Source organism: Cupressus sempervirens, chromosome 6 (assembly GCF_028749045.1).
Source record: "Cupressus sempervirens isolate cs-2001-9-10 chromosome 6, ASM2874904v1, whole genome shotgun sequence".
NCBI lineage: Eukaryota > Viridiplantae > Streptophyta > Pinopsida > Cupressales > Cupressaceae > Cupressus > Cupressus sempervirens.
In genome coordinates this window covers 270387469-270414838 of record NC_143123.1, presented here as the reverse complement: position 1 = coordinate 270414838, position 27370 = coordinate 270387469, and the positions used below count along the sequence as shown (strand labels likewise).

The 27370-nt window shown below is 36.0% G+C and overlaps 1 protein-coding gene across 2 annotated transcripts in view; it reads left to right on the top strand.

Annotated features, from left to right (window-relative positions):
• The window catches only part of MOS14 (ARM repeat superfamily protein), a 286973-nt gene that overhangs the window by 70867 nt on the left and 188736 nt on the right, over positions 1-27370 (top strand). For both annotated transcript variants that reach the window (XM_089787799.1, XM_089787798.1), the window contains one exon: positions 17956-18083. In XM_089787799.1, coding sequence (XP_089643925.1) covers positions 17956-18083 — 128 coding nt within the window. The remainder of the gene's footprint in view (positions 1-17955; positions 18084-27370) is intronic.

Here is a 27370-nt window from a genome sequence, read left to right as displayed (position 1 = left end):
GGATTGTTAATGCTTTGCCTAAAAATAAAGATAAGTAGCAATAAACAAAATGAAGAAACAAAAGATGCATAGAGAGACAGTAATTTATCCTGGGAAAAGCCTCCAATGTGAGGGGAAAAAACCAGCCACACTAAAAAATGTATCTTTTATTAAATAAAAGTAACTCAAGTACAATGCTTTCAACTGAATATGATACTTATCATGCAAAGCAATCATATGTAATGAATTCAAAGATTCTCATATCATAATTGTAAGTCTCTTCATTTTTCTAATGCAAGTCTCTTCATATTTCCAAATGCATGTTGCTTTGCATGTTGCATGTCTCTTCATATAATAAAATGTTAGATATTTAGGATGAGACACCTAGCAACCCTTGAATGTCACACCGTGCTCACTTTGTTATACATAACTATCATCATAAATCTCTTCTCTAGCAATATCAGAGCTAAAGATCTCTTTTGCAGCTATAATCTTCAACACTCCCTCTTGGCAAGAGAGAGATCTTTAGTATGGCAGACACACATAGCTGTAACCAAAATTATCAATAACAAATTCTCATAACAGATTTTTCTCAATAAAATGTTGTTATCTCAGCATAACACTATTCACCATAGCTACTTCTAGAGGGTGAGTCATAAAAGCATAAGATTAAAGTCATTGAGTCATACACTTGACTTCCACCATGCCTATTCGTAGAGGGTTGGTCCACCATAGCTACTCACAGAGGGTGGAATAAGAACTTTCATCATAGACTTTTCCTAGATTAGTATGCTTTTCCACCATGCCTATTTGTAGAGGGTAGATGCACCTTACCTATTCGCGGAGGGCGAAATGAGGGCTTTTGCCTTAGATTTCTCCCAAAGAAAAATGCTTTTTACCATGCCTACTTGCAGAGGGTGGAATGAGGACTTCACCTCAGAGTTCTCCTAGAGAAGAATGCATTTTCACCATGCTTACTCACAGAGGGTGGATCCGCCATACCTACTTGTAGAGGGTGGAACAAGGGATTTCACCTCGAACTTCTCCTTCAAAGAGAAGAACTCATTAACAACATGTATAAGAATGACTGAGATTCTCTCTCAACAGAGACTCCTTAGGTGGAGCAGCAGCCTCGCTGCTGTGAATACCACAATAAGAGAGTTGATTCCAAGTTGACCAAACACGGGAGCTTTAGTAGTCACACTGCTACACAAGCTTGCCAAGAATGAAGCATGCTCCTTCTGTCAGAAAAGTTCCCTAAGAATTCGATAGCTGAATAGTTTTCTTCTGAATATCATTTCTTCCTTTTCAATCATAACAACCTGCATTTAATCTTCCTCTTTAATAAAAATATGTATCATCAATTTAGTCCTATGACTGCAAGCTGCGTTCCCATGTCCATTTCTGCAGTCTTCATGACTTCGCATGTAATCTCTCATCATCCCATTGCTTCTTGATCTGTCCCGCAATCAAGAGAGATTAATATTAATGAAAAGAAATATAGACATATACACTATTCCCAATGATATAAAAAATTAATGATCAACATTCAAAGGTTTAGAGTATTTATCTTCCTTGAAAATGGTCTCAGAATGTACACAAATATGAATTAAAAATCACAAACAGCTCTCGTAAGCACAAGATACACACAACCTCTAGTAGCTGAAGTTACCTGATACGCAATCATGCAAGCAGCTGATAACCCACAAGCACCGTGGCAGCTCTTCATATTTGACAATCGTGCACTTGATTCCCAATAGACAAGAGGTCAAGTAACTCTCAAAGGAACTTATGAACAATTGAACCAGGCAACTAGATGAAAAGCTCTCAATGAAAATATAATCAAGAAGGCAGATAGGTAGCTCCTAATAAGCATTAATAAGGCAACACCCAACTCTCCAAATGCACGAAGAATGTACATCTACAACAGCTAATTAAGTACCAATAAAGAATGAATATTTCTTTATCAATATTCATTGTCCTCTTTGAATCACCCACATACAGTTGAAGAAGCCAGTTCAAAACAATTATCGCAGATACAAAGAATTGAAATGATGCTAAGGAATCTCCATCATAATATGGTGGTTACAAGCATAATGACCTTTAAGCATTTGTAAAATATTAATAGTTGAAGGAGTTTGAAAAACAATTGCAAAATTATGAAATAATTATCAGAGAATATCCTCTTAAAGTTACTATATACAGATACTGTATACAACACATAAAGACCTCAATACCCATCAAACGTTGACAATGATTCTGAAGCTTCTGCTTGAACCAACTCAATAGCTTTCCAATATCCCTGACTCCACCATATGTATATTATAAAAAATGGCCATACAAAATGCAAACTATTAAAATAAGACCAAGGATCACAAAACGACATCTTTTATCAAAACTGATCACTTTTCACGACACATTTATTAAATGGTAACCAATAGAGATAATTGATGCTTACTAGGATGACTATACAAAAAATACATTATGAACCAAAACAAAAAGAACATAAAAACCTTTAAACGGTGCCAAAAGAAGTAAAAAATAACACAAATTTTTTTAAGAAAACTCTTGACGATGATCAAGGAGACTCTCGATAAATCCAAAAAGGAATAAGTTACATGAAACTTGACAATTTAAAGAAAACTGAACCATAAAATGAAATATGTAAAAGAACCAACGAAAAAATAAAGAAGCTCGACTTAAGACCCCCGACAACTCTTGTTCGATTTGGAAGCGCTAGAAGAGATATCAATTCTTGAATTTGAGGCGAGATGGGCAACAAACAATTAATTGACTGTAATGAAGAGAGGTGAAGACAATCATCCTAGAGGGGTGAGGAACTGACTCATCATACTCTGCTAAACAAGCTTGATAAACGCATATCTAAAGTTCATATACATAATTGAAAAACTACTGCATATTAATATACAAAAACATAAAAAATTGGCAGCAAAACACAAACGAATAACTTCTAAAGACTTTTCAATGCATATGATACTTAGAATCTTTGATATAATGAATAAGCTCTTATACAGTAGCCAGTTGAGCAACGACAAGAGGAGGAAGAACGTTCGATCTAAACAAATTTTCAAAGAAGCATGAATGAATAAAAAATGACCTATAATAATCTTCCGCTTATGTTCTTGTAGTCAATGAATATGTATGACTTATCGCATCAATGCCAAAACATTACAAAAAATAAGGGCAAGATTGAGATAAGTTAAGAAAAGATAAGATAAATTTATTAGTGTCCAACAAGACACCACAAACGGATCTAAGTGACTGAAAAGATTACAACAACACCGCAAAGAGTAGCGTGAGCACCAAATGGTTTCTGCAAAAAGAACAAAAAAAGAAAGCTAAAAGACAAAGCTAGGAAAACCTAAGTACTCCTCATAGGCGAGAAGTAGCCCAAAACCGAAGGATATTGTTCGGGGCAAAGGTGTGTAAAGGCCTCAGGGAGGTAGGTTAGTGCTGTCAAGTGTACCCTTTGTGAAGTCTCACGGATTTGGTGTTTCCCAAAGAAGAAGAAAGGCCGAGTGACTTATTTATCCCTCGGGCAAGGGGCCCAGGAGTAAAGACGAAGGTGATGAGCTATTCTAAAGTTTGTCTCAGCGGGAATTAAAGCTTAAGAGTGTGCTCCTAGAGCTGCATAGCCTCCTAGAGATAAAGTGCAGGACACCACTGATCATTGTATTTGAAGAAAGATGACAGGACGGCCTCTCAACAAGTAGTAGAATCTCCCCTAGATCTCATAGTAGATAGGGCAATGAAAAACAAAATTCGTCTCTGATTCCACCTCCCTGAGAGGGTAGATGCGCAAATCTTGTCATCTCTGTCGATTTGATGGTCTGTCTGAATAAGTAGCTGATGGGAGTCCACCTTAAAAAATTCGAAGAAGATGTAGATGGCATGAGTCAATTAGCGAGAGAGACAGTGGGGGCTAACAATGATCCTGTCCTGGATATCCTTATAGTGCTCAACATAGAAGGTCTTCCTTGGGTGAAGCCCCCCCTCAGAGGGTGACTCCAAGTCGAGTAATGTACTGTCTGTAGATGTTAGTCTTGACGTGCTCATTCAGCTCCTATCGCGAGGGAAGGAGGTGAGTGGGAGCATCCAGGGATACCAAAAGAGGAGAAGGCGATTCATTGTGATCCCAATCAAACCAAGAAGAGTAGAGGCATGGGCGAACCATTGATCTTTGCGAGCAAGATCGGACTCCACTGTCGCCTCATAAGAGCAATAGGCTAGGTAACAATATTTGTGACAACCCTCAGAAGAGTCAGCAAATGCCCAAAGTTAATGGAGAAACAAAACTAGATCAAAGATAGTCCCAAGCCTGAAAGTATGAGCACTGAACTCGACCAAGATGATATCGTATGCAGTGGACCGATGACATCTGATGATATGCCAAAGAAGTAGGGTTTGGACTCTCTTAATTGAAGCCCAAACATACTCCAAGAAAGAGGGCCCCTTAATAATAGAGCCATAGAGGACAGTGACTCTGACCAAGGAGTCCAAGAGGGACATCTTGGTTGTGGTATCTTGAAATTGATGTCTGAAGCACTGCCTCTCAAGCATAGGTAGGGAACCAAGTCGCTCAATGACCTAGGGTTTCATGATTGGTCTCAACTTGAAATGAGGTTCAAGGAACCTAACCCCCAAGTAAGTATTGGTGGAAGTGATCTCAATCTTATTGCCTTGAAAGTAGATATGGAGGTGTGAGGTCAAGCAGTTGAAGACCATCACCCAGGTTATGACAAACTACCTCGAATTACAAAAGGACACCAAACCATCAAGGATCCATTGGAGTCCTTACGGGGAAGAAACCAAAAGTACCACATTCTCGACAAAGAGGAAAATGGATATCGAAACCTAGTGTAAGTAGCAACCATAATGAGGAAGCGAGAAGTCCTAGAGGGATGTCTTGAGCTCATTAATGTAGATACTGAAGAGAGTAGGGAAGAGAGGGTACCCTTGCTTCACCCCTATGGTGCTCTTAATAGGATCTAAGAGACCCTGCGGAGTCTCGAACCTGCCCACCACACTCTCATAGAGTCTCATGATAGTAGTCAGTAAAGTCTTCGAGATCCCAATGTCCCTCTGTCTTTGGAAGGAAGTCCTTTGAGGAACAAAATCAAAAGATTTCCTAAAGTCAACAAAGTAGCAGTAGACTTTCACCGAGGGTTGCTCGAGCCTCGTTGATGATAGTTCACAAAGTCAAAATATGGTCCATGGTCTTAAAATTAGTACGAAAGCCAGCTTGCCCCCTAGCCCGACAACGCCGATGATCAAGCTCCCTGGATAAGATAGCATTCAAACTCATGCGATGACTTGTAATATCCCTTGTCAATTTGAACCTCAACTTGTTGATTTGTAGGTCAAGGAAAATCGTCAAACACTTCCAATACGATCTCTATGCTCGTCGTTTCTGAGTTTCAGACTGATTATGCTTGCTTGAAATGATATCAAAGGGAATCTAAAAGCCTGTAATTGATTACTACTATATCTAAGAAAAGAACTAAATGCATATGCAATTCTCTTTTGGCTTTTCAAATGCATATAGATGAATTCTAAATGAAAAATGTGCACTTACAGCCAATTGGTATTTTCTGAAACACTTGGCATGCATACTATTATGTCAATCATGGAAGATATAAATATGCACATTACATAAAATATATAGACCTGCAACTTATCACTCCTTTAGTGAGATATTTTCTAATTCAATGCTTGACATAATATTCCAAGGCTCTTGGCTTTACAACACCAAAAAAAATTGAGTAGAAATGACATTATAAATCTGATATAAAATGTGCATCTACAACTACTTGTGACAGTGACCTTTACAATGTCAAATGACCAATTTAAATGATGCAAATTCATTGTAGATCCTGATATACAAATCAGCCAATGAAGGAGATGAAATTGCAATCATAATCAAGCCAAGTACTGTAGCACGGGTATTGTTCAAGACCTGACAAAAGCATTCACTAAAATACTTCATTATATGAATTGATAGTAATTGTTTGATCAATTCTTACCAATAAAATAATGAACTTTCTCAGAGAAATGCGAAACTTAATTGGAAAAGTTTTGTATTGTTGCTTACATTTTGTGGTGACAAAATGCAAGACAAGATGTCATTGTACTCATTTATAGCCAAGTTATGGATGCATGCAGATGGACGCGGGATGCTTGGGAAAGCATCTAGAGAGAATCCGTTGAGCATCCTGGTGCATCCAGCCATTTTGAGTGTCCAGTCACTTAAGTGACTTATTAAAACATATGTTTAATAGGTTTTTTAATTATATTTTTTCTCCTATTTGGCTCACAACCCTCAAAGAGGTCATTCATTGTCTTCCATTCTCCTATTACTATTATTTCAATTTGATTGTGCTAATTGCTACTATATATATATATATATCGAAGCATCCAAAATCCCTCGCCCCCAAAAAGTAGAAGTGCGCATCATATATATATATATATATTTACGCATCCAAAATCCCTCGCCCCCAAAAAATAGAAGTGCGCATCAGCACCCTGCAACCGCATCAGCATCAGAACCAGCATCAGAACCAGCATCGCTAACTTAGATTTATGGTGGTGATATCCAGCTTATGTGCAATAACTAGCAACTAGTCATATCTCCATAAACTCCCATGCACTTCACTAGCTATTGCAGACCAAGTCAAATCTTCTAGTGCAATGGAAGTCCATGCAGAACAGCCACTAAAAAGTAAAAAACTGAAATATCTGGGAAGATAAAATCATCAACCAATAAATTCAATAAGTTCCATCTCATATGAAATTGGGGAAAAATCAGAAAATGAATTATAGATGCTTCCATCACCCATGGAAACAACTCTCGAGTGTTTGGTTCGCTCATGATGATCAAGAGAAAAGTGATTTCTGTTATGAAATTGATACCATACTTTTTTTCATGTCATCAACCCTTTCAAGCAACTCTTCCCTGAGAATTTTATGGCCCATACTTTCACTTCGGTACCAACAGTTGTAGACCCCTCTTCATTAGAATTCCCATGGGTAAAGGCTGCAAGCTCATGCAAATGAAAAAGTGAACTTGTGCTGCCCCAAGTGGTCAAAGGTGGTAGTGTTTCAGCTGATTCTTCTACAAATGATGTCACAAGGCTGCAAGGTACTACTTTGTGGAATTCTTGAACATATTGGACGCCATCAATTCATCTTTTTAATTGTTGAAATTATTGTTTCCCATTTCATCTTTTTAATTAGTTCATCAATTCCCCTACTATCTGTTCAATTCCAAATCCTCTTGCGTTGTCATACTGCACAATTGAATCGGCTTCTTTAGTGAACTGGTTTCCCAATTTGTATAATGAATTATAATACATGCTCAACAGACAACGACAGAAGTCAACAATCTCCCATCTCTATTTTCCACTAACTCGGTTAAGGTTTGCAATATCCCATCTACTGGCCAACTCCAAAACTCAAGACCAAACCTACCAAACCTCACGACGCGAGTTATGATGATGTCTCCTAGTCTCCATCTATCTTCCCTTCTACAATTTTCTTATCCGGTGGTCTCCCAGGAGTATATAAAACCACTTTATAATGTGAACTAAAATTTATACCATGCTGAAAATCAGATTCCAACTCAATTTAGGGTCCCAGACCTTTATTTCCACCATGTGCAATGCTGCAATCAAGAGTAGTCCCATCACCCAACTCGACAAATGGATTGTTATATGTATTCTCGTCACCTATCTTAAACAATGGGTTATCAATGATTATCTCTAATTTAGTCTTCCACACATGTTCATGCAAATTAAAAGAATTGATGCTACAATGTATATCAAAATCAGGCCCTGTTTCATACCTGCCAACAGTAACTATATGGCTGTCCCTAGTTGCATGTGCCTCCCTATTATGAGGATGCTCCACTATTCTAACATCTGTACTATTGTCATCAATTCATTCAGTAGGTTTGAATGTGTGCCAAAAGTAGTAGTTTTGTCAATTTCATTATTCACATCTTCATACATAATAGTTGTAACTAAACCAATGAGTCATCCTGCTTTTCTGATATTTGTTGATTATTGTTGCATTATTCACCTCATTAATTAAGGTTTTGGCTTCACACATTATTTGAAAACACTTCTGACCAGCTCATATGCAGCTCTAGAAGCATCCTGTTCTTATTTTATAACAGCCAACGATATAGACATAAGAGGCCTGGAAATGAACATTCTTCAATGATCAGGGTCATAATGGTTTGCAAGTAAGAATATATATTTTCCTCATGATCCTTACTAATTGTGGCTACAACCATCTGAAACATTTGAAGAGTGAGATCATCACAGTCCAAATCAATCATGAGAACACAAGTTCTGACACTAGCCATCCTAGTATCTTGTAGCCCATGAAAATATCAATGATCATCTGTGGAATATCTCTCATTATGTTATCTTTAAAAGTTACATCAGTGGCTGAGATCCTCATAATGTCACTAAGGCAAGAGGTTAGTGCGACTGCAAGTCTCACATCTTTATCTAAATGGCGCATTATTTTGGACTGAAGTAAAATAAGTAAAGGACACTCTGTTGCACATTGCATCCCTTCAAAATCTGAATGGTTCAATCTGTAACACTTTTCCATTTCCGCCAACTGGCTAAGAGGAACATGCTTGGACTGATGATGGAATTCAAGTTGCTTCCCTAAAGAATAGAAGAGCAAGCACACACCTTCACAACTTCTTTTGAAGGCTGCGACTTAATAATTTTGAATGATTTCCTGAATCCTTCTCTTTAAGGTCTCTTTTCTGTATTTGTCATCACCAAACTGATGCTGTTCAAATAAAACACACAAAGTAATAGGCTGCCCTAGTTGTGATTGTTCACTGGTAACATTGTCAGACAAATATTATTGCATTTCTTTTCAGAGTCCTTAACAAGCCACTCTCCATCCTTGAAGCAGGAAATGGGCACCCACAACAGACTGTTACAGTTAACTATTAATCTTGATATTCAACAACTTCAACAGTGTTGTCTCTCATAGACTGTTGAACCACTGTAATAAACCACACAAAATTGGACTAAGTTTCTCAACTTTAGTTGTTCGACATTTCATCATACATTTGGCAAACTACTGTTTGTAATCTGATTTCTAGGTTTGAATTTCCCCTAACAATTCCCCTTTGTGTTTTGATCATACAAGTTTCAATACTACTGTATTTATTGTATTCTCAATTTGCAGAGTAGACGATTTCAAACTTTGAATAGAGACTTTCTAATACAAGAATGATAAGCACCGTAACAGAAACTTACAAATGAACCCAGAAACTTCAGAACGAATATCTGACTTTACTTTACAAATATAGAAAATTTTCTTGCTATTATAAAACTCAACTCATATGCAATACTGAGAATTTTATTATAATGTGCAATTTTAGAAGACCTTGTGTCTTGCATTGTATAAAGGCCTCACACAATACCTGGGAATCAATACTTGCTCTGACAGCCAGATGGTGTTAATGCTTCAAAATCATAGTTAGCTAATATGATTATCTCTGTAGCAATCTCAAAATCCAATGCAAATTAAGATGCAAGTCACAATCATGTCTATAATACTCACACAGACTCAATCTCTTATTTCTAGCTCTGTATGAATGAAAATGCCCAGGGACACTTCTATCTGTGTCTATCTTCAATCAACCTTCTTTATTTGTGATGAAGTCTCAGGCTTCCAAACCTTTACACGGAAATAAAATGAAATTATCCCTTTCCGGATATTTTACTAAAAACCCTTGATATAAATGTGCAGATTTAAAATCGAACAGAAAACCAACATTTGATATAAATTCCAGAACCTTAATCGATTTGTAACCAGCAGATTTGCATACAAGAAAACTCAGAAAAGATTGTTTTATTCCTCCAATATTCAGAGGTACACATATAAACCGGGTCGTTAACACAAATAACTGCCAAATATGTTACTGTATTATATAACAGCAATACAATAACATGCAACAATCCAAATAATCCAATCTTATAAACAGAAATAACAGTCATATTGGCAAATGCAGATTAAACCTTTAAGAAGGTTAGGTTTGCGTCCAAACTCCAAAAGCTTTTTCAAGGGTTTGCGTCCTTGAAGAGATAACCAGTCATTGTTTCTAGCTCCTAGATTAATATTTGTTTAGAAATATTATCCTCTTCATATCCTCCCATGTGGAGCCTGTTGTACCTTTATCACTTTTCCCAATGTGATGCACGCCCTTTTTGGCAATGTGGGATAAAACACCTTTTTTTGTCCTATGTGAATCGATTAAGGTTCCGGAATTTATATCAAATGTTGGTTTTCTATTTGATTTTAAATCTGCACATTTATATCAAGGGTTTTTAGTAAAATATCCGGAAAGGGCTATTTCAGTTGTATCAGAGCCAAAGGTCTTGCCAACCTGTGAGGTTTAATATAGTGGTATTTATACCAGCCTGTGTGGTTATTGTCTTCAAAATTATGAGAGCTTAATTTGCAGTAGTTTAGTATTCGGAATTAAAGTCAATATAGTGTCTGAGGTACATCTATGGAAAATATTTCTGTAGAGTTCTGTTGACAGAAATAGCTCTACGAAAAGTCTAGTAGCAGAAATCTCTAAGTTTTCACTTCTAATGAAAACTTAATTGGGAGGAGTTCACTAAAAAGTTTATTGAGCAACCATTTATAATGATTTGCTATTTTTTAGTAAGCAAACAACTCTCCAGGTCTTTCTGTTTTTATCAGTTCAAAATCCAAGTGCTGCATATATTTAAAAACTTGGTATAGCTCAGAGCTTTGCTTCTCATTGATAGATCTGGGCCATCCTGTGACATGAAAAGAGGATAATACATATCGTAGAGGTTATTTTACATATTATGTATAGTGCATACCGATCACTTTCACCTACAGGAAGATCGATCAAGGTAGATTGATATCATTGAACATACATACAGAGGTATAGACAATATACGGTGCAAGTATAGATCTTACAATACATTGACATTGTGAAAAGGCTAAGTTGTAGGTCAAATCAATCAAAGAGCAGAGACAAGGATGTAATTTTGGTATTGGAAAACCATTAAGGAGTACCACAAATTAAAGGAGGAAGCTGGGTTGAAAACTACAAAGTTGAGGAATGAGAAGAAGGCTTTTATGGTCCTCACGGCACAGGCAGGAACACACAGAGAGTTGCTGCAGTGTTAATTCATTATGTGAGTTGGAACTCATTTAATCCTTCAACACCTCTCCCATTATCGCATTCTATAATAGTGGAACCGCGTATAAGGGAATGATTGGGCAGTATTCCTCTGCAGAAAGATACGAGAGTGATCACCTCTAGTTGTGATGGGTATGCAAGTGTATGTTGATAGTTTAGGGGCCAGTGATGTTATCATAAGCTCATCCATGACAGTAAGCAGCCATTAGAGGAAGAAGAAATCAGAACGTTAGTCAAGCGGTAGTTGTTCTCTTCTCACGAAAAACACCAGTTCCAGGATGGAGTATATTAAGAAGTTCGCCAATCTTCTACGTAGTTACTGTATACAAGAGAGTTATTCACAAGAATGTTACTTAGAGCCAGTATTGACTATCATAGCATCGTCTCTATCTATCCGGTTTAACGTCGAAGCTCGACGGTCAAAGCAATGTGGGAATATATTGTTCGAATACATTTCCACTGATGTGCCAACATTGCAATAGCTTGCGGAGCCATTAACAATTATAATGAGTTATTGTGCCTAGTTGTTTGGATGGAGTGGTGAACAAAATCGGTTGGGTTAATGTAACTATTAAAAAATGATTTTTTTCCGCTGGCATTGACAAGTGGCAAATAGACTTTATGAAATGGGAGGCGTTATAGATTTTTACCCTAGTTATCGGATTCGTCCGTTTACCCTCGGATTCGCGGGCAGGATCTGTAATCCTGCCTGTGGATCCATCATAGCTCCATGTGTGGATGGTTGTGTTAGTTACTTCCACTGCTTTATTGGTTGTTTTCTCAATGTTGATCTATTGGTTCTACATGTTACATTTACTCTTAGTAAGCCATTTCTCATTGGGGACATCTATTGGTTCTACATGTTACATTTACTCTTGGTAAACCATTTAATTATCAATGTCATTGATCAAGTATACTAGATTCATAGATGCATACTATGAAATGATTTAGTTTTAGAATTGTGTATATTTCTCTTATTTTTTAGTATATTATATATATATATATATATATATATATATATATGCACGAATCCTCCACAAATCATAATTGGGAAAAAAAATCCTCGAATCCACGGATCCGATTCTGTGCCCGAATCGGATTTGTGTCACGAATCGGCAACTATGATTTTTACAGATTGTAAGACGTTACAGCTGTTGAACATTTGTTTACTCGACTTGAGGGATTCATTGGGAGTTACACATGGAATGAAATTAGTATCGATGGCAAAGTTCACTTCATAGGAAAAATGTTGACAGGCTTCGAGACTTATAAAGCACATCTCTGTGGGTCACAGTGGAAGTTAGACTGAGTAATGAATATTAACGCATATCAATTCCATTGATTAAACCATTTTTGAAGTTGCATAAATAGGGCACTGTTTAAAGTAGGAGATAACTTTGGTGATGTAAAATCTTTTTGCAACGGCTTTTGGAGGCTAGTTATGAGTTCAAATTGCTTTGGTAAACAGGCTGAGATTAGTTAGAGGTAAAAAATATTTTCTTATGAATACCAGTTGGAGTGGATCAACTTTCAGGAACCGACATGTTCGGGACGGATTTTGAGATTATTTGCAGAGTATATACTAGCATTGACATACCATTAAGAAGCGACGTAATACCAGAGAGGAGTGTCTTAAGGACGGACTGGCAACAAGGCAGGGGCGGCATTGTAGTTTCCACAGTTGGGATTGGGAGTTATAGTCTAGGCGGAAGAGAATATCAGCGCCAAAAGATATCCACGGGAAGGAGTACTTCTTAACAACCTGCCGGCATCATCCACGGCCACAACAAGAGTCAGGTTCCTTCAACTTTTGGAAGCTCATTGCTGTTGGGAGTCGGAATGAGCCTTGACTGAGGTGGGAGGTTATATTAACTTGGTTTTGAGCGATGTCCATCTAAGATGGAAGTAACTTCATGAATAATGACGACCTGAATCAGTCATATGGTTTCACAAGTTTCTGGTTATCCGTCAATTGTTTGACGAAATTCCTGTCAGTATGATATTTTTAATCCATATCTAGCAAAGATTATTACAGTGGTAGCAACATTGATTGAAGATCTCCGTGCATCGGGTTTCTATATTATTAAAAAAACATTCTTCTTGACAATTTGGCAAATATAGAGTTTGGATAAAACCGAGGAAGGTACTATGAAGCGACAAGTGCAGTTAGGCCAAAATTCTAAATCTAATTTAAGAGCAGAAATTATCAACATTTACAGAGAGTATAAAGAACTTCCTAACCGAATCCAGAATGATTTATCATTCAGTGACTACTTGGATTTTTATCTAGGGCATCAAAATATGACTGATATGGCAAAAAGGAAGTATCTGGAGTTGGCTCAGGATCTCTTTGCAAGCAAACAACATACAGGGGTGTACAAAGAAATTCCAATAGACCAGAATTATCATTTGGATGGTCTTGAAATAGAAGAGCTAGATAATTACCAGAGATGGGCAGCCTTGTTACAATCGCATAGAAGATGTTACACAAGGTACATGTTTCTTTGTTGGTGATTTGGAGGTGAGCTTTGTCAAGCAGAATAATGAAGTAGATTGCACACAAGGTAATAACAGTTTGGGACCTTGGTATCATGAACCATATATTCATAATACTCTAAACGTGGATTTAGAGGAACAACCTAGGATGACACTGCAAGACAATGAACAATTTCAGCAAGGAGATAATGAAATTACATGCCTTACAGAATCAACTGAAGGTTAGCAAAGACATGATCGTGGCATCTTTGGTGCAGTATGACAGTACCCACGAGTTGGTTGAGGAGCTCTATAGGAAGATCTCAAGGGAAAGGGAAGGTGATTGGCATGTGGCCGATTTACAGAAGGTCAAAACAGCCCTCAAGATTATGAAAACAGATTACTTATATTTGCTATCCAATAGGGATTATATTCTTAAGGTTGCTGAGATTTATGCAGCACAGTCAAATAGGGAAAAGGATGGGATTGAGGATCTCAACAGGACACTTAAGTATGTTCGGAAGGCACTAAGTGAAATTCAATTTTCTCTACGGGAAGTAGAAAATCAAATCAAGTTCATGGAACACTTTCGAGAACATGAGAATAGAATGAGGTAGGAGTTCTTCCAGGAAGTCATTAACGAACTTGAGAGCATTCAGCAGATGTATGACTTGGATAGCTGCCCCAAACAATTAAGTAGCAAAACTTCAGAACATTTTCAGCTTGTTGACAACCATTTGTTTGAAGTTGTTCCTGATTGACGTCTGACAATCCTCTTTTTGTGTTAAAGGAGGGATTATCTCTTGTTTGCCATGAGGAGGAAGAGGTTGATTTCAGACTTTGGGATCTTGGCTCTGATCTTAGTAGTGAATCTAGATCTCAGCATAGGAATGATGAATCAACTTTTGTAGCTTATCATTTGATTAGCCCCAACATATTTTCTGATTTGATCCCATTCAGGAGTTGGATGAATTTTCTTCACCAATCTCTGAACAGTTCTCGGTGGAGTATTTATGTGAGGCTTGTGGTTAGATTCTTAGCATCTTTTATATTCATAGCACCTATGCACTTGGGAATTCTCCAAGTTTATGTTGATAGTAGGAATTTTGATGTCCATGGGATGTTGGTTTCAACTTTTGAGCAGCTCATTTCTTACATCATCCATTTCGTTCAAGTCTTCACATGCTATTGGATTATACATGGACCCTGGATATATTTCTATCTCATCATCATAGCAGCGAGGCTGCGTAACATAGTTTGGGATTCAGGGGTTAGCAGATGGTATCTATGGTTGGGCGAGGATTTTATTGTGGTCCTATTCAGTTTGAGGTTGAATATGGTGATGATTAGTGTTGATCAGTTTACAGGTGCTGAGTTTTTGCAGAGAGTTATATGGGATCCAGGGATCCGGTTGAGAGATAGATTGCAGAGAGTCATCGGGTTTCGCAGTGTGGCCAGAATTGTTTTTAATTTGGACTATAGGGCTGCTTGCAAACTCGTATGGGATCCTAGTACTGATTGCTTGGGGACAAGCAATCTTAAGGAGGGAAGATTTGTAATGTTCCCTTTCGTGACATTAGACAAATTGAAGTATTAGTCTATATAATTTTAAAATTGACTCCGAGACATAGACTCAAAAGTACAAAAAGATCAATTTAATGTTATATAAAGGACAAAGGGTCAAGGAGGAACAAGACGAAATGCCTTAAGGAAGTTGAAGAGCCACAAGAGAATAAGATGAAAGCCAGAGAGGAGCCGAAGAGTCTTGATTTGTGTATTAAAAGGGGAAAGAGGCCCTTTGGTGGGTATGCTTGATTTTATTGTTCAATTCAGTTTCTTCTCTTTTGAGAGTCTCAGAAAGCTTCAGCTTTTAGCTAGTTGGAGGACGTAGCCCCTTGTGCTAGCAGACAGTGGACACAAACCCATTGTTCGGGGAAACATCACTTGAGGTGTTCCATTCGCGCTTATAGGTTCTTATCCTAGCATTCCAATCTGACTGTTAAATTTGTGTTTAGGATTGGGCTTTTGTGTACTCGTTATTGTATTGCTGTTGTATAATACAATAACGTATTTTGCAGAGTTGTATGGAAGTTTCTGGTTTTAACATTATAAGTCTATAATGCATTTCTATATGCCTGGAATTCTGAATATTATTCTGAAAGGAACTGGTTATTAATTTGTGAAGAATCTTCTGGTTTTAAAAATCGTATTGAATTCCAATTGCCTATTTTTGAGTTTGTATATTATTATTAAGAACTGGTTGAACATATGTCAGCTATTGTACTAGATTCATTTGTGCTGGAAGCTATCTGCAATGTTTTATTTTTGAGTGTATTGTTGAAAGGAAAAATCAGCAAATATCCTGTTCGGGATATTACCTAAAATTTGGTAGAGATGTATATATTTAGGTGACAACAATTCGATAATCAAATCGTTGTTTCCAGTAGACAAATGACGTCTTTAATTCAGTAAACATAAAACAACAAACTGCTCATTACATTGAAGTTGTGCCCAAAATTGAAGCCTCCTATAGAATATATCTGATAACCCTTTCTACCTATAAAGACATTGAAATCTTCAAGAAGGGATTTATTATCTTAAAGTACAACTTTAATGTCATTAGCAATTCGAGGACTTATCCATATTGCCTATGCAGTAGATTACATGATGGATGGAAGATTTACTGCTGCTTGAGTTTGGATACACTCAGCTTGGGGCTCCCTTAGACCTTAGTCCATATTGGGATACCATTGCCCCAACGCGACCAATTTACTCCTCCCCTTGTGCACACTCCATAGCCATTATGAAACTAATACGATAGTTATATGAATTCACCCATGAATTGTTAATATTAAATTTACAATTATATATCTCTGCTTAGTATAAACATATAGTTAATGTATATTTGTAATCATATATCATGGAAGGAAATATAATAAACATATATCTTCATTTACATTTCTACTTACTATATATATATATAATGGAAAGGGTTGAGTTTCATATTAATTTAATTATGTACGTATATCGTTCACCTTAAATTTGGGCTGGTCCCCCTTTTAATAAGTCATGGGCATTATTAGCAAAGGTGGGTCCCCTCTGTTAAATTAAAACGACTTCATTAATTTTCAATGAGCTCCAAAAATGTCATTTTAATACTTGTCATATAATTTTTGTATGATTTGACAACTTTAAAACTTAATTATTTGATTGACTTCTAATGTCCCCAAAAAAGGGACATTAGACAAGGTAAAGTATTGAGCACATGGTGGGATTGAATATCCATTTTGGATTTAAATCAACAATCTCACAAAGCCTTTGCTCATAATCAGGTCCACGCACTGATATATTTTTTTCCAAGATCGTCATCGAATTCGGCATTATCAATGCCACCCTCGTCATCGTGCTCTAAGATTAGTACATCATCATGATAAAAAGGGAATTCATCCCATGGAGGATCCTCATCATATTTAGGTGCCAATTCACTCGGATCACATGTGTGAAAGATCTGATTAATCTTTTGAGAGAATGTGTTCATTGTGCTCCTCAAGAGTGGTTACCGCTGTGAACAAGTCGCTCCATAATGTACCAGTACTCAAATCACTATAAAGATATCTCTCCATAGACTTGGTTTGGAAGTCAAATACAAAGCCATCTGATTTATCATCACATTTTGAAACTAAAACATAGATAATAGAGAGTAGCTTGTTTTAAATGTTAAGGTTATTAAAGCCCAAAGAGATTCAGTGACAGATTTCAAATGTCATTGGATACTTAGCATGCTGTTATAGCTGCTTTCACTACACCAGGTCTGTTGGATGGTATTTCAGAATAGCTATTTTTAGTTAGGTTTTTTTCGGAATGGCTTTTTAGGTTGCGAATTCTTCGGTTGATTGTAATTTTATTTTGTGTTGACATTTGACATATTATTATTTTTTATTTTTATGATTTTCAATTAATAATTATATTTTACATATTGAGTATGTGGACATTTATACATGTACATGTACATATACTCATTGGTCAATGCAAGTATAGCTGTACTGGCATACTTACTAGGACCAATGACTTATATTTTCTATAACTATTTGTGATGCATTGCTACCAAGTGATTTATTGGAAAGGGATTAATCACATTGTGCAGGGAGATCTTGTAGGGCATTTTTTATAGTTTCAATTGGTTTTCTTGGACACGTGTAGTTTTTATTACAATTGTCAATAATTTTAACTTTCAGTTAATGATAGCATCTTTTCCTGCCATGCAGCTATCTGTGAATTGATTCATTACACAGAATCTGGAAGCCCTGGTGGACTTGCCGAACAGATGCCATTGGTTCAAGTTCTTGTGCCCCAAATCATGGGACTCCGTAACCGATTTTCTGCTTCACTAGAGGTACATGAATTATTAATTCTAGAAATAATTTGAGTGTTTATATATTTTTCGCTGCCAGGTTTTCTGAATTTTAATATTATTGACTTTTTTCTCTCCTGAACAGTCAATAGAGCAATTTTACTTGAATTAATTGTAAGCATTTTTCTTCTAGAAGAGTCATTCTAATAGTGCTTGAAGCTGAATGTTGACATCATATTTTGAATGTAAGGACACCAAAATTTCTTATATGTCAGCATATGGTTGCAAATAAATCACCTAGAGAGTAACACATCAGAACACCACCTGAAAGCACATAGATTTCTTTCTATCTTGGGTAAAAAACCATAAATATTTTTGAAAATGTTTATTTCTCATGGTGTTTTCTTGCACTGCAGTAGAAAATTGGATAGGCTATATGTGTTTCTGACGTGGTTGTGGATGAAGGATCCGAGGATTAGCCAAATACAGGAGCACTCACAGCAGAATTCAACTACACAACAAATCAATAGAAATACAATTTTATTGGTTCACAGTTGGAACTATAATCAAAATCTTGACACAATGGCTTACAAGATGAGGCTGGGGCAAACACAATTAGTGTGCAAATTATGATCTTTAAGCTGATTTGTATTGCAACAGACCTCAATCTGAAATCAAACTCTATCATACCCTTTGCAACTAATTGTTGTGAACTTATTATAAAAAATCTACTTACTGAATCTAGGACTAAGGTACCTGCCTACCATGTATATAAGTGATGGTTTTATAGGAAATGCAAACAATTAGGATGTCAGATGTTAACCAGAAAGTTGCTACAAAGATCTGTGCATAGTGAAACATGTAGAAGCATTCTCATGGATTGAATGTGGTGAAGTATAATCAAGGAAACTTGATGTAGTTCTAAACAATAACCAATTGGGAACCAATAAGCTTGGATATGTATCCTGTTAAAGTTTTTAGTCAATTCAGATGTCTTTATCCTTTATATATGTGTGTTCATCATAATATTATGGCATAAGTTTTTTAATATATATATATATACACACAAATATATGATTAATGTTTATTGTTGTATTAATTATCTAATAGACATGTTTGTTGGGAGGTTTTCACACCATTGCCCCAAAATTTTGGGGACCCCCCTTTTTTTGATCGCCTCGGCAAATTTTTGGATTGTCCAACAATTTTGATTTTTCGAGAATTTTGAGCCTTGGACACTTTCAGGCCAATGGGAGAGACTTAGCTTATTTTCACCCGATTTTTTTTAACTTGATTTTTCAGAGTCACCAATTCTATCCTTAGGCCGAACAAATTTCAAAGTTAATTCCAACTTGACAGGATAAAATTGTGAATTTTGTACTTAGACATTTTCTTTTGAAAATTTGGATATAATTGTATAAATTTGGATAATTTTCAAAAAATGAAATTTTTGTTAAATTTGGTCTTTTGGAAAATCTTAATTATTTTTTGGTGAAAAAAATTAATTTTGGTGATGGTGAAGTCATATTGCAAAATCGATTTTTAGGCTCTAGAGAAATAATTTTATGTGTTAAAATGCTAAAATTGCTTAGCAAAATCGATTTGAATTAAAATTGCAAAATTTGGCTTTAAATGGATTAAATTGCCTTGAAAACTTTTTTGGCATTTAATGAAATTGGTAATTTAATATTGAAAAAATGATTTTTGATTAGCCAAAATCTGATTTTAATGACGTATTAATTACTAAGTCCTCATTAAATGGAAGCATTTAACATCTCCAAGGCATTGTTTAATTTCTTTTTGCAAATTGAAACTAATTGGCAATTTAAAAAGTTAATTTTCATCATGGCAAAATTAATTTTAGCTAAGTATTTAATTGTGGGTCATAATTTTGCATTAATTATTTGTTTTTCTTTCTCCTAGGGTCCAAGTCAGCTAGCTTGTAGAGAGTAAGAAAGTTGGGTATAAGAGGAGGCCTCTCTCCCATTTCTTCCTCACTTCTCACTTCTCCTTCTCAAGGCGTTGGTGATTTTGCAAGAGCAGATCTACACTCTTCTTGCTTGGCGAATTTTGTGGAGGCCGAAATTTGTGGGAGCCAAAATTTGTGGGAGCCGAATTTTGTGGAGTGCGAAATTTGTGGGAGCCGAAATTTGTGGAGGATAAAATTCTGATTTTTGCAAGAGGTTGCAATTTTTGCCCTAGGTTGGGTAATTTTATTTGGAGGTGAATTGCATGATAAATTTTTGATTTGCAAGGGATTTGAAGTTCTTAAGGTCAAGCCCTAATTCTGAAAAGTCGCTGTAAGATTATTGGTTAAGGTGAATTTTCATCATCTAGAGTTGCAAGGGGTCCTTAAGCTGACATCCTTCTTTCATTCTAGTCTTAGGATTGCTTCCCTTGGTTCTGCTTGCCTTCTGGTCCACCACTCTACCATCCCGTAATAGGGCGACAAGCATGGAGGATGTTAGTGCAAGTAAGAGTCCCAGGTGGATAAGACTAGGAAGGACAAAGAGGATATGATGCCCAAAACACCCTTCTTCTCGAAAATGAAGATAATAACCGACACCAATATCGGTATAGTGGACATGATACGGATGAAGGAAAGACTGAAGGAAGGACAATCCCCCTTGGCAAAGAGGATATCAAGGAGACAGGTTTTGGATCGAGGTTGGATGAATTGGGAAAGGTTGCTATCAAGAAAAAGCATTTGGGCACCCTTTTCTCTCTTAGTGCTTTTATTGGATTTGCGAAGGAATATGAGAAGGATCATGAAAAGGTACTACAAGCAGCAAGCAGTGTGGTGAAGTCAACAGAACTTAGGGCGAAGCACACACCTTGTCCTCCTATGGAAGAAATTAACGGAAGGCTAGTTGAGTTCATTGCCTTAGCTAAGAAAATGAAAGAAAAGGGAAGATTTATATTAGAAGATCATTTGATGTAAGCCCAAGTGACAATTTCCCTTTCTTCTATGATAGGACAAGTGTCTATTTTTGATTGGCCACCATTTTGGTGCCTTCTCATTGGTTGCCACTTTTTGCACTTTTTTCATTGGTCCATTGATGAGGTGGTAGCTTCTCATTGGCCGATGGGTTGGCAACCCTAATTAGAGTTTTTAGGATCCAATCTAGATCGTTGATCTTGTTTTGATTTCCACCGTGCATTGTATTTCTGGCCCTTATATAAGGCCATTTGCTCTCATTTGTAAAGCGTTGGAGAAATTGTTGCGAAGATAATACCAAAATTGCTCTCTTTTTCATTGTTGTGATTTGCATGTTGATTAAGAACATTGGGTATTATTGCATGTTTTCTACTTCCACTTAGTTAGATTTCCTTTCAAGTTGTTAAAGTTGGTTTCATTTCAAGTTGCTAAGTAGGAGTGAAGTAGATGGATAGTTGTATGGTAGCATTGGTAAATGTTTGATAGAGATCAATACTAGACCACTAGCATCCTAGCAGCTGGTTGGGAAGCCTTGTGTGGTAAACTAGTTTATTATTCCTTTGAATCATTGCACCTGTGGAAGTGAGGCCGTTGGTTAGCTCTCATTAGGTTCGATCCCTGTCCGTTTGCTAACCTTCCATTCATAGGATTAGAATAGTGAGTAGCTAGGTAGTCGAAGCTTAGAGAAGCAAGTTAGAGGAGTAAGTTAAGTATCAGAGCACATCCATTCACCTTCCACAACCATTGCTTTCCCATCAACATCATCACTGGCAGACAAATACTTCATCACCACCACCATCAACATTATCTGCCACCCGCACATTTCACAAACCGAACCACCATCACCTTCATCCCTCCAAAGTCCAAGTCATCCTTGAATGAATAGCGTAAGGCCACCTACATGATTACCAACAAATCACAACGATAAAACTGAGCGAGTATCCACAAGAGTAAGGAACATTGGAGTTATTCTCATATCCCATGAGCAATAACTTTTCAAGAGAGGAATTGTATGTTTGATACTCCGTATCAAATGTTCAATTGCTAATATGTTATGTAAGTGATACAAAATTTGCATCAACAATGTCTCATGAAGGGACATGTCTATTCGTTGTCTATTCTTAATATATGAACCTAAGAGGTTGTTGCATTTGGAATAAACATACTGAAAACAAGGCAATGCTCAGTACATTTGCAACATATCTTGGAAATATAACATATCCAAATATTGGTTCTAAGCTTACGTATTTATGACATAGCCCAACCAGGACTTCTTTTAATCAGAATTTTGGCAAGTCATAATGCACCAATGGCTAATTTTAGAAACCACATTGCATTATAGTAGAATCAAACCATTTTGAATCTTGGTTTCTGGCGGGAGTTAAACAATCAATCTTTCGTGCCTTAGAGTAAGATTCCATGGCTCGAACTTCCATGTACTAAAATGGTGGATGGGACATATATGCTTGTGTGGTATGAATAACCTTTACTGGTGAGAGTATTATGATTGGAACATTATTGGTAATCTTGCGGAATAAAAGAAACTTGAAAGTTTTTTTTGGTTTTGTTTTCATTGATGCAATATTGCTCTTACCCCTTGGATGCTCTTGCATCTGTTTAATTTAAGTGATAAAATTTGCAAGCTAGATATGGGAGGGGCAGTCCATTTTGGTCAAGCTAAAACTGGGATATTGTAGAGATAAATAATGCCATTTTCGGGCTGTGTTGTGCCTTGCACACACACATTGTTTGAAATAGGGACCCCACTTTCTGATCCTGTCTTTTTCTTTTTGCATGTTTCTTTTTCTTTTGGCTCGTTGTTTCCAATTTTGCCTCCTTGCGGGCTTTTTGAGAGAGTTTTTGGCCTTTGAAGTCTTACATCAATTAAGAAATTTCAATTTTTGGAGAAATTACATTTTTAAGGAATTTTATTTTTATAGAAAATCCAAAACTTAAAAAATCTCAGAATGGTTTTCCAAGTTTCTAAGAGAATCTAGATTGCTGTTCCTTTGCATGCAAGCCTTGAAGTGGTTAGTTAAACTCATGCACAAAATCTGTTTGTATTTCATTTCATTTGATTTCTTGTTAAAATTCCAAAGGCTTTTTAAAAACAAAATTTTTGCTAAACAAAAGTTTTAACTTTTGGCTAGATGTCAACACTTATCTATAAATTTTGAGCTCAAAACATTCAAATTCCCTGTGTTTATTCTCTTATATCTTTATTTGCTTAGCGTTTTTGATAATCTTTAGAAAATGTTGAAAGTTCTATGATATTTAGGTTCATGCTTGCAGAGAACAGTAATTTTTGATACAATTCTAGTCTCAAAATCATTGCATATGTACAACCACTTGCTTCTAGTGTGCATGTAATTTGATCGAACTTGTATTTTCAAATCCAAAATAGGGCAAATTCCCCAAAATCTAAGACTTTTTGTATAATGCAAAAATCTCAAAGGCCTTTGCAAATTTCTTAAAACCCTTGAAAAATCCAAAATGTACAACTTCAATGTGATTTTCAAGCTATCAAGAAATCAAACATCTCTTTGAAAAATCAACGATGTCAAAAATCCTTGGTGAGGCGTAAGCCCCAAGGGCAAAAACGTTGTGATGTCAAAGAATAAGAATGAAATGAGAGAAAAAGGAAGATTTGGAAAAACCAAAGGTTTCAAAGCTTTTTGAAAGTCCAAGGAAGTATAAAACCTTAGAAACTCCTAATTGAGCAAGATGTTTGAAGTTCTTGTAGAAAGTTCCAAAATTATGGAAGTGCTAAAAACACGATCGTATTATGCAAAGCTCACAAAAATTCCTTGATCTTTCTTAACTTTCAAAATTCCTTGAAAGGACCAAATTTCCAAAAGTTCTTTAAGCACCTCAAATATGCAAAATTCCATGAAGATGCCCTTGTTTTGAGTTCTTTTTCTTGAAGTTTTAGCCAATGACGGATCGGGAAAAAGATGAGATTAAGGAATAATCCAAATAGGCCTTAAAGTTCTGAAACCCATGATGGCTTTTATCCTCGAAAATCCAAAGTTGACCAAAGGCACAAAATTCCCTTTATAGTCCAAACTTCTGAAAAGTGTAAATTTTGAGATTCCACAAACATTTATATTTTAGTCTATGATTCAGCTGTGCGATATTAGATTTAAAATAGTTACATTTCTTTTACAATGTTTATCTTGAATTGTGTTGATTTGTGGTGACTAACAAGGCGAGTATTGATTTTTTTTGGGTTAACTCATCAAGCATTTCGAGTTGAGTCATCAAGCATTTTCCAAGGTTGACTTGTCAAGTATGTTTAGGGTTAACTTGTTAGGCCGATATAAGTCATGTAATATTGGTTTAGGGTTAGGGTTTTGTTAAAGAAAATATATAGCTTCTTCTAGTGGTATTGAGTTGTAAGGGAGATTGGAGATTGTAACAGGTTGAAGTTACTGGATAATATTATCAGACACTCTTTTTGGTGAACATAGCCTAAGATTGGGTGAACTACGTTTAATCTTCATGTCTTCTATGTGCTTTATTCTTTTGTGTTATTGGTTATATTTGCATGTTACTATTTTCCTATCTAAATAATCCTATTAAGTGGTATTAGAGCCAAGTTGTTTCAGTTATCCTTTGTAGGAAGGTCTCACGATTGATTGGGAGTAATGGCAGACAAGGTTAAGTTGAAGCTGGAGAAGTTTAATGGACAAAACTTTCACTTATGAAAACTGCAAGTGGAGGACTATCTTTATCAGAAGGATTTATGACGACCATTTGGAGGAAAATCCAAGTAAGTCCCAAATATGTCTGATGAGGACTGGGATATTTTGGACATAAAGGCACTGGAAGTATTTGGTTATGCCTATTACAATTAGTGGAATTTAATATAACAAAACCGACGACAATTGAAGATTTGATGGAAACCCTAAGGAAGTTGTACGAAAAGCCTTCCGCTTCAAATAAGGTATTTCTCGTGTAGTGTTTATTTAATATGAAGATGGTAGGTGGTGGGCTGTTGTTGATAATTTAAATGAGTTTAATACAATTACCAATCAATTATCTTTTGTAAATGTCAATTTTGATGAAGAAGTTACGACTCTTTTAATTTTGTGTTCTTTGCCTGAAAGTTGGAATAGCTTGGTAATGGCTATTAGTAACTTTGTTTCTGGTTCAAATACTCTAAAGTGTGATGATGTTGCTAGTTTTATTTTGAGTGAGAATATTGATAAGAAAAGCTATGTGAATATTGATAAGAAAAGCTTAGGTTGATCTACATTAGGCAATGTTTTTTTTAATGCAGAAAGTAGGGCAAATTGTAATAATTTTGGAAATTTTGGGAAAATCTAGAGGAGAATCAAAGGGAAATGGGTCTCAATCTAGAGGACTAAGAGATTGTTGGCCTTGTGGGAAACAAGGTTATAAGAAGAAAGCTTGCTGGTCTCAAAATAATAATGAAAGAGATACAAAAGAAAGAAATAAATAGGCAAATGTGGTAAGTAATAAATCTGAATAGGATGCTTTCCTTCTTTCCCTAGAAAATGCAAATGTAATAAATCTGAATAGGATGCTTTCCTTCTTTCCTTCTTTCCTTGAATAGGATGCTTTCCTTTTATGCGTTTTAGATTCAGGGGGTTCATTTCATGCTACATCCCATAGAAGTTATTTTACTGATCATGTGCAATGGGATTTTAGTCTAGTCTATTTGGGAGATAATGAATCTTGTCAGATTGTTGGAAAGGGAAGAACTAAGATTAAGTTGCAACGTGAGAATGATTGGATGCTACAAGAGGTAAGACATGTTCCAAGGTTGAGTAGGAATTTAATTATTCCAAGTAGTAGCAAAAGGTGTGAAAGTAAGCAGTTATATCTTTGTATAGGTTATGTTGTTCTAGATTCTGAAACAACACTATGACACAACCGACTTGGGTTCATGAGTGAAAAAGGTATGAACTTTCTTCATTCAAGGAAAATTTTATTTGGTCCAAAATGTGTTAATATGGATTTTTGTGAAAGTTGTGTATGGAAAGAAAAAGAGAATTAGTTATTTGAAGAATGGGAAGCAAAAAAAAAGAGAAATTAGCGCTTGTGCATACAAATTTATGGGGACCACTTGAGGTATCATCCCTTGGTGGCTCTTTGTATTGTGTTACATTCATTGATGATACAACTAGAAAAGTGGATTTATTTCATTGGACAAAAATTTGATTTATTTGAAACTTTAAAAAAATGGAAAAACTTGGTTGAGAATGAGACTGGTAAGAGACTAAAATGTCTTAGATTTGATAACAATAGTGAGTATTATAGCAAAGACTATGAAGATTTTGCTCCTCTAAAGGCATTCGTAGGAAGAAGACTTTTCCAAGGACTCCACAAGAAAATAGAGTTACTAAATGCATGAACATGACAATAATTGAGCTTGCAAGGAGTATACGGTTGCATGTTGGGATGCCGTTAAACATGTGGGCATAAGCTGTAAATATTGCTGGTTATTTAATCAGTAGAGGTCCCTCTACTCCTTTGCATTGAGGTATTCCAAAATAAGCATGGACAGACAAGAAGGTGAGTTATTCTTTTCTAAAACCTTTTGATGTGAAGCTTTTGTATATGTAGATTTTGAAAACAGGACCAAGCTAGAATCTAAGTCAAAGAACTCTATATTTGTTGGATAATGACATTGATGAATTTGGATATATACTTTGGGATTTTGAAAATTATAAAATTATAAGAAGCAGGGATGTCATATTCAATGAAAAAGTGTTGTAGAAAGGTCCGTTGTAGTAGCATGAGAAGAAATGAAATGATTATGTATTGTTGGATGATATTCCAAGATGATGTTCTAGTGGTCTTTAATGCCCCGCAACAACAACAATAAAAACAACAAATATCACAAACTCTAGTGAATGTTAGACCTCTCGAAAGATTTTCTCCCTCTTTGTACACCGTTTTATTAACAAATTTTGGTAAACTAGAAGGATATGATGATGGTATGCATGTGGATACAAAGATTCAATGGGAGTCTGCAATGACAAAAGAAATGGATTCCTTGTTGAAAATCAGACTTGGGCATTATACAAGTTACCTGCAGGTAAAAGGGCTTTACAAAATAAATGGATTGATAGGCTAAAAGAGGAGGATGGAGGTAAGAAAAGATTTAAAGCCATGTTATTTGTAAAAGGATTTGCACAGAAAAGGGAATTGAATTGGATGAGGTCTTTTCTTTGTTTATTAAAATGGCTTCTATCCATATTGTTTTAAGTATTGTGGTTACTGAAGATTTGCATATGGAACAACTTGATGTTAGAACAACTTTTCTCCATGGTGATTTGGAAGAAGAAATATAATGGAACAATCACAAGGATTTGAGGTCAAATGGAAGGATAATTTAGTGTGCAGATTGAAGAAAATTTTA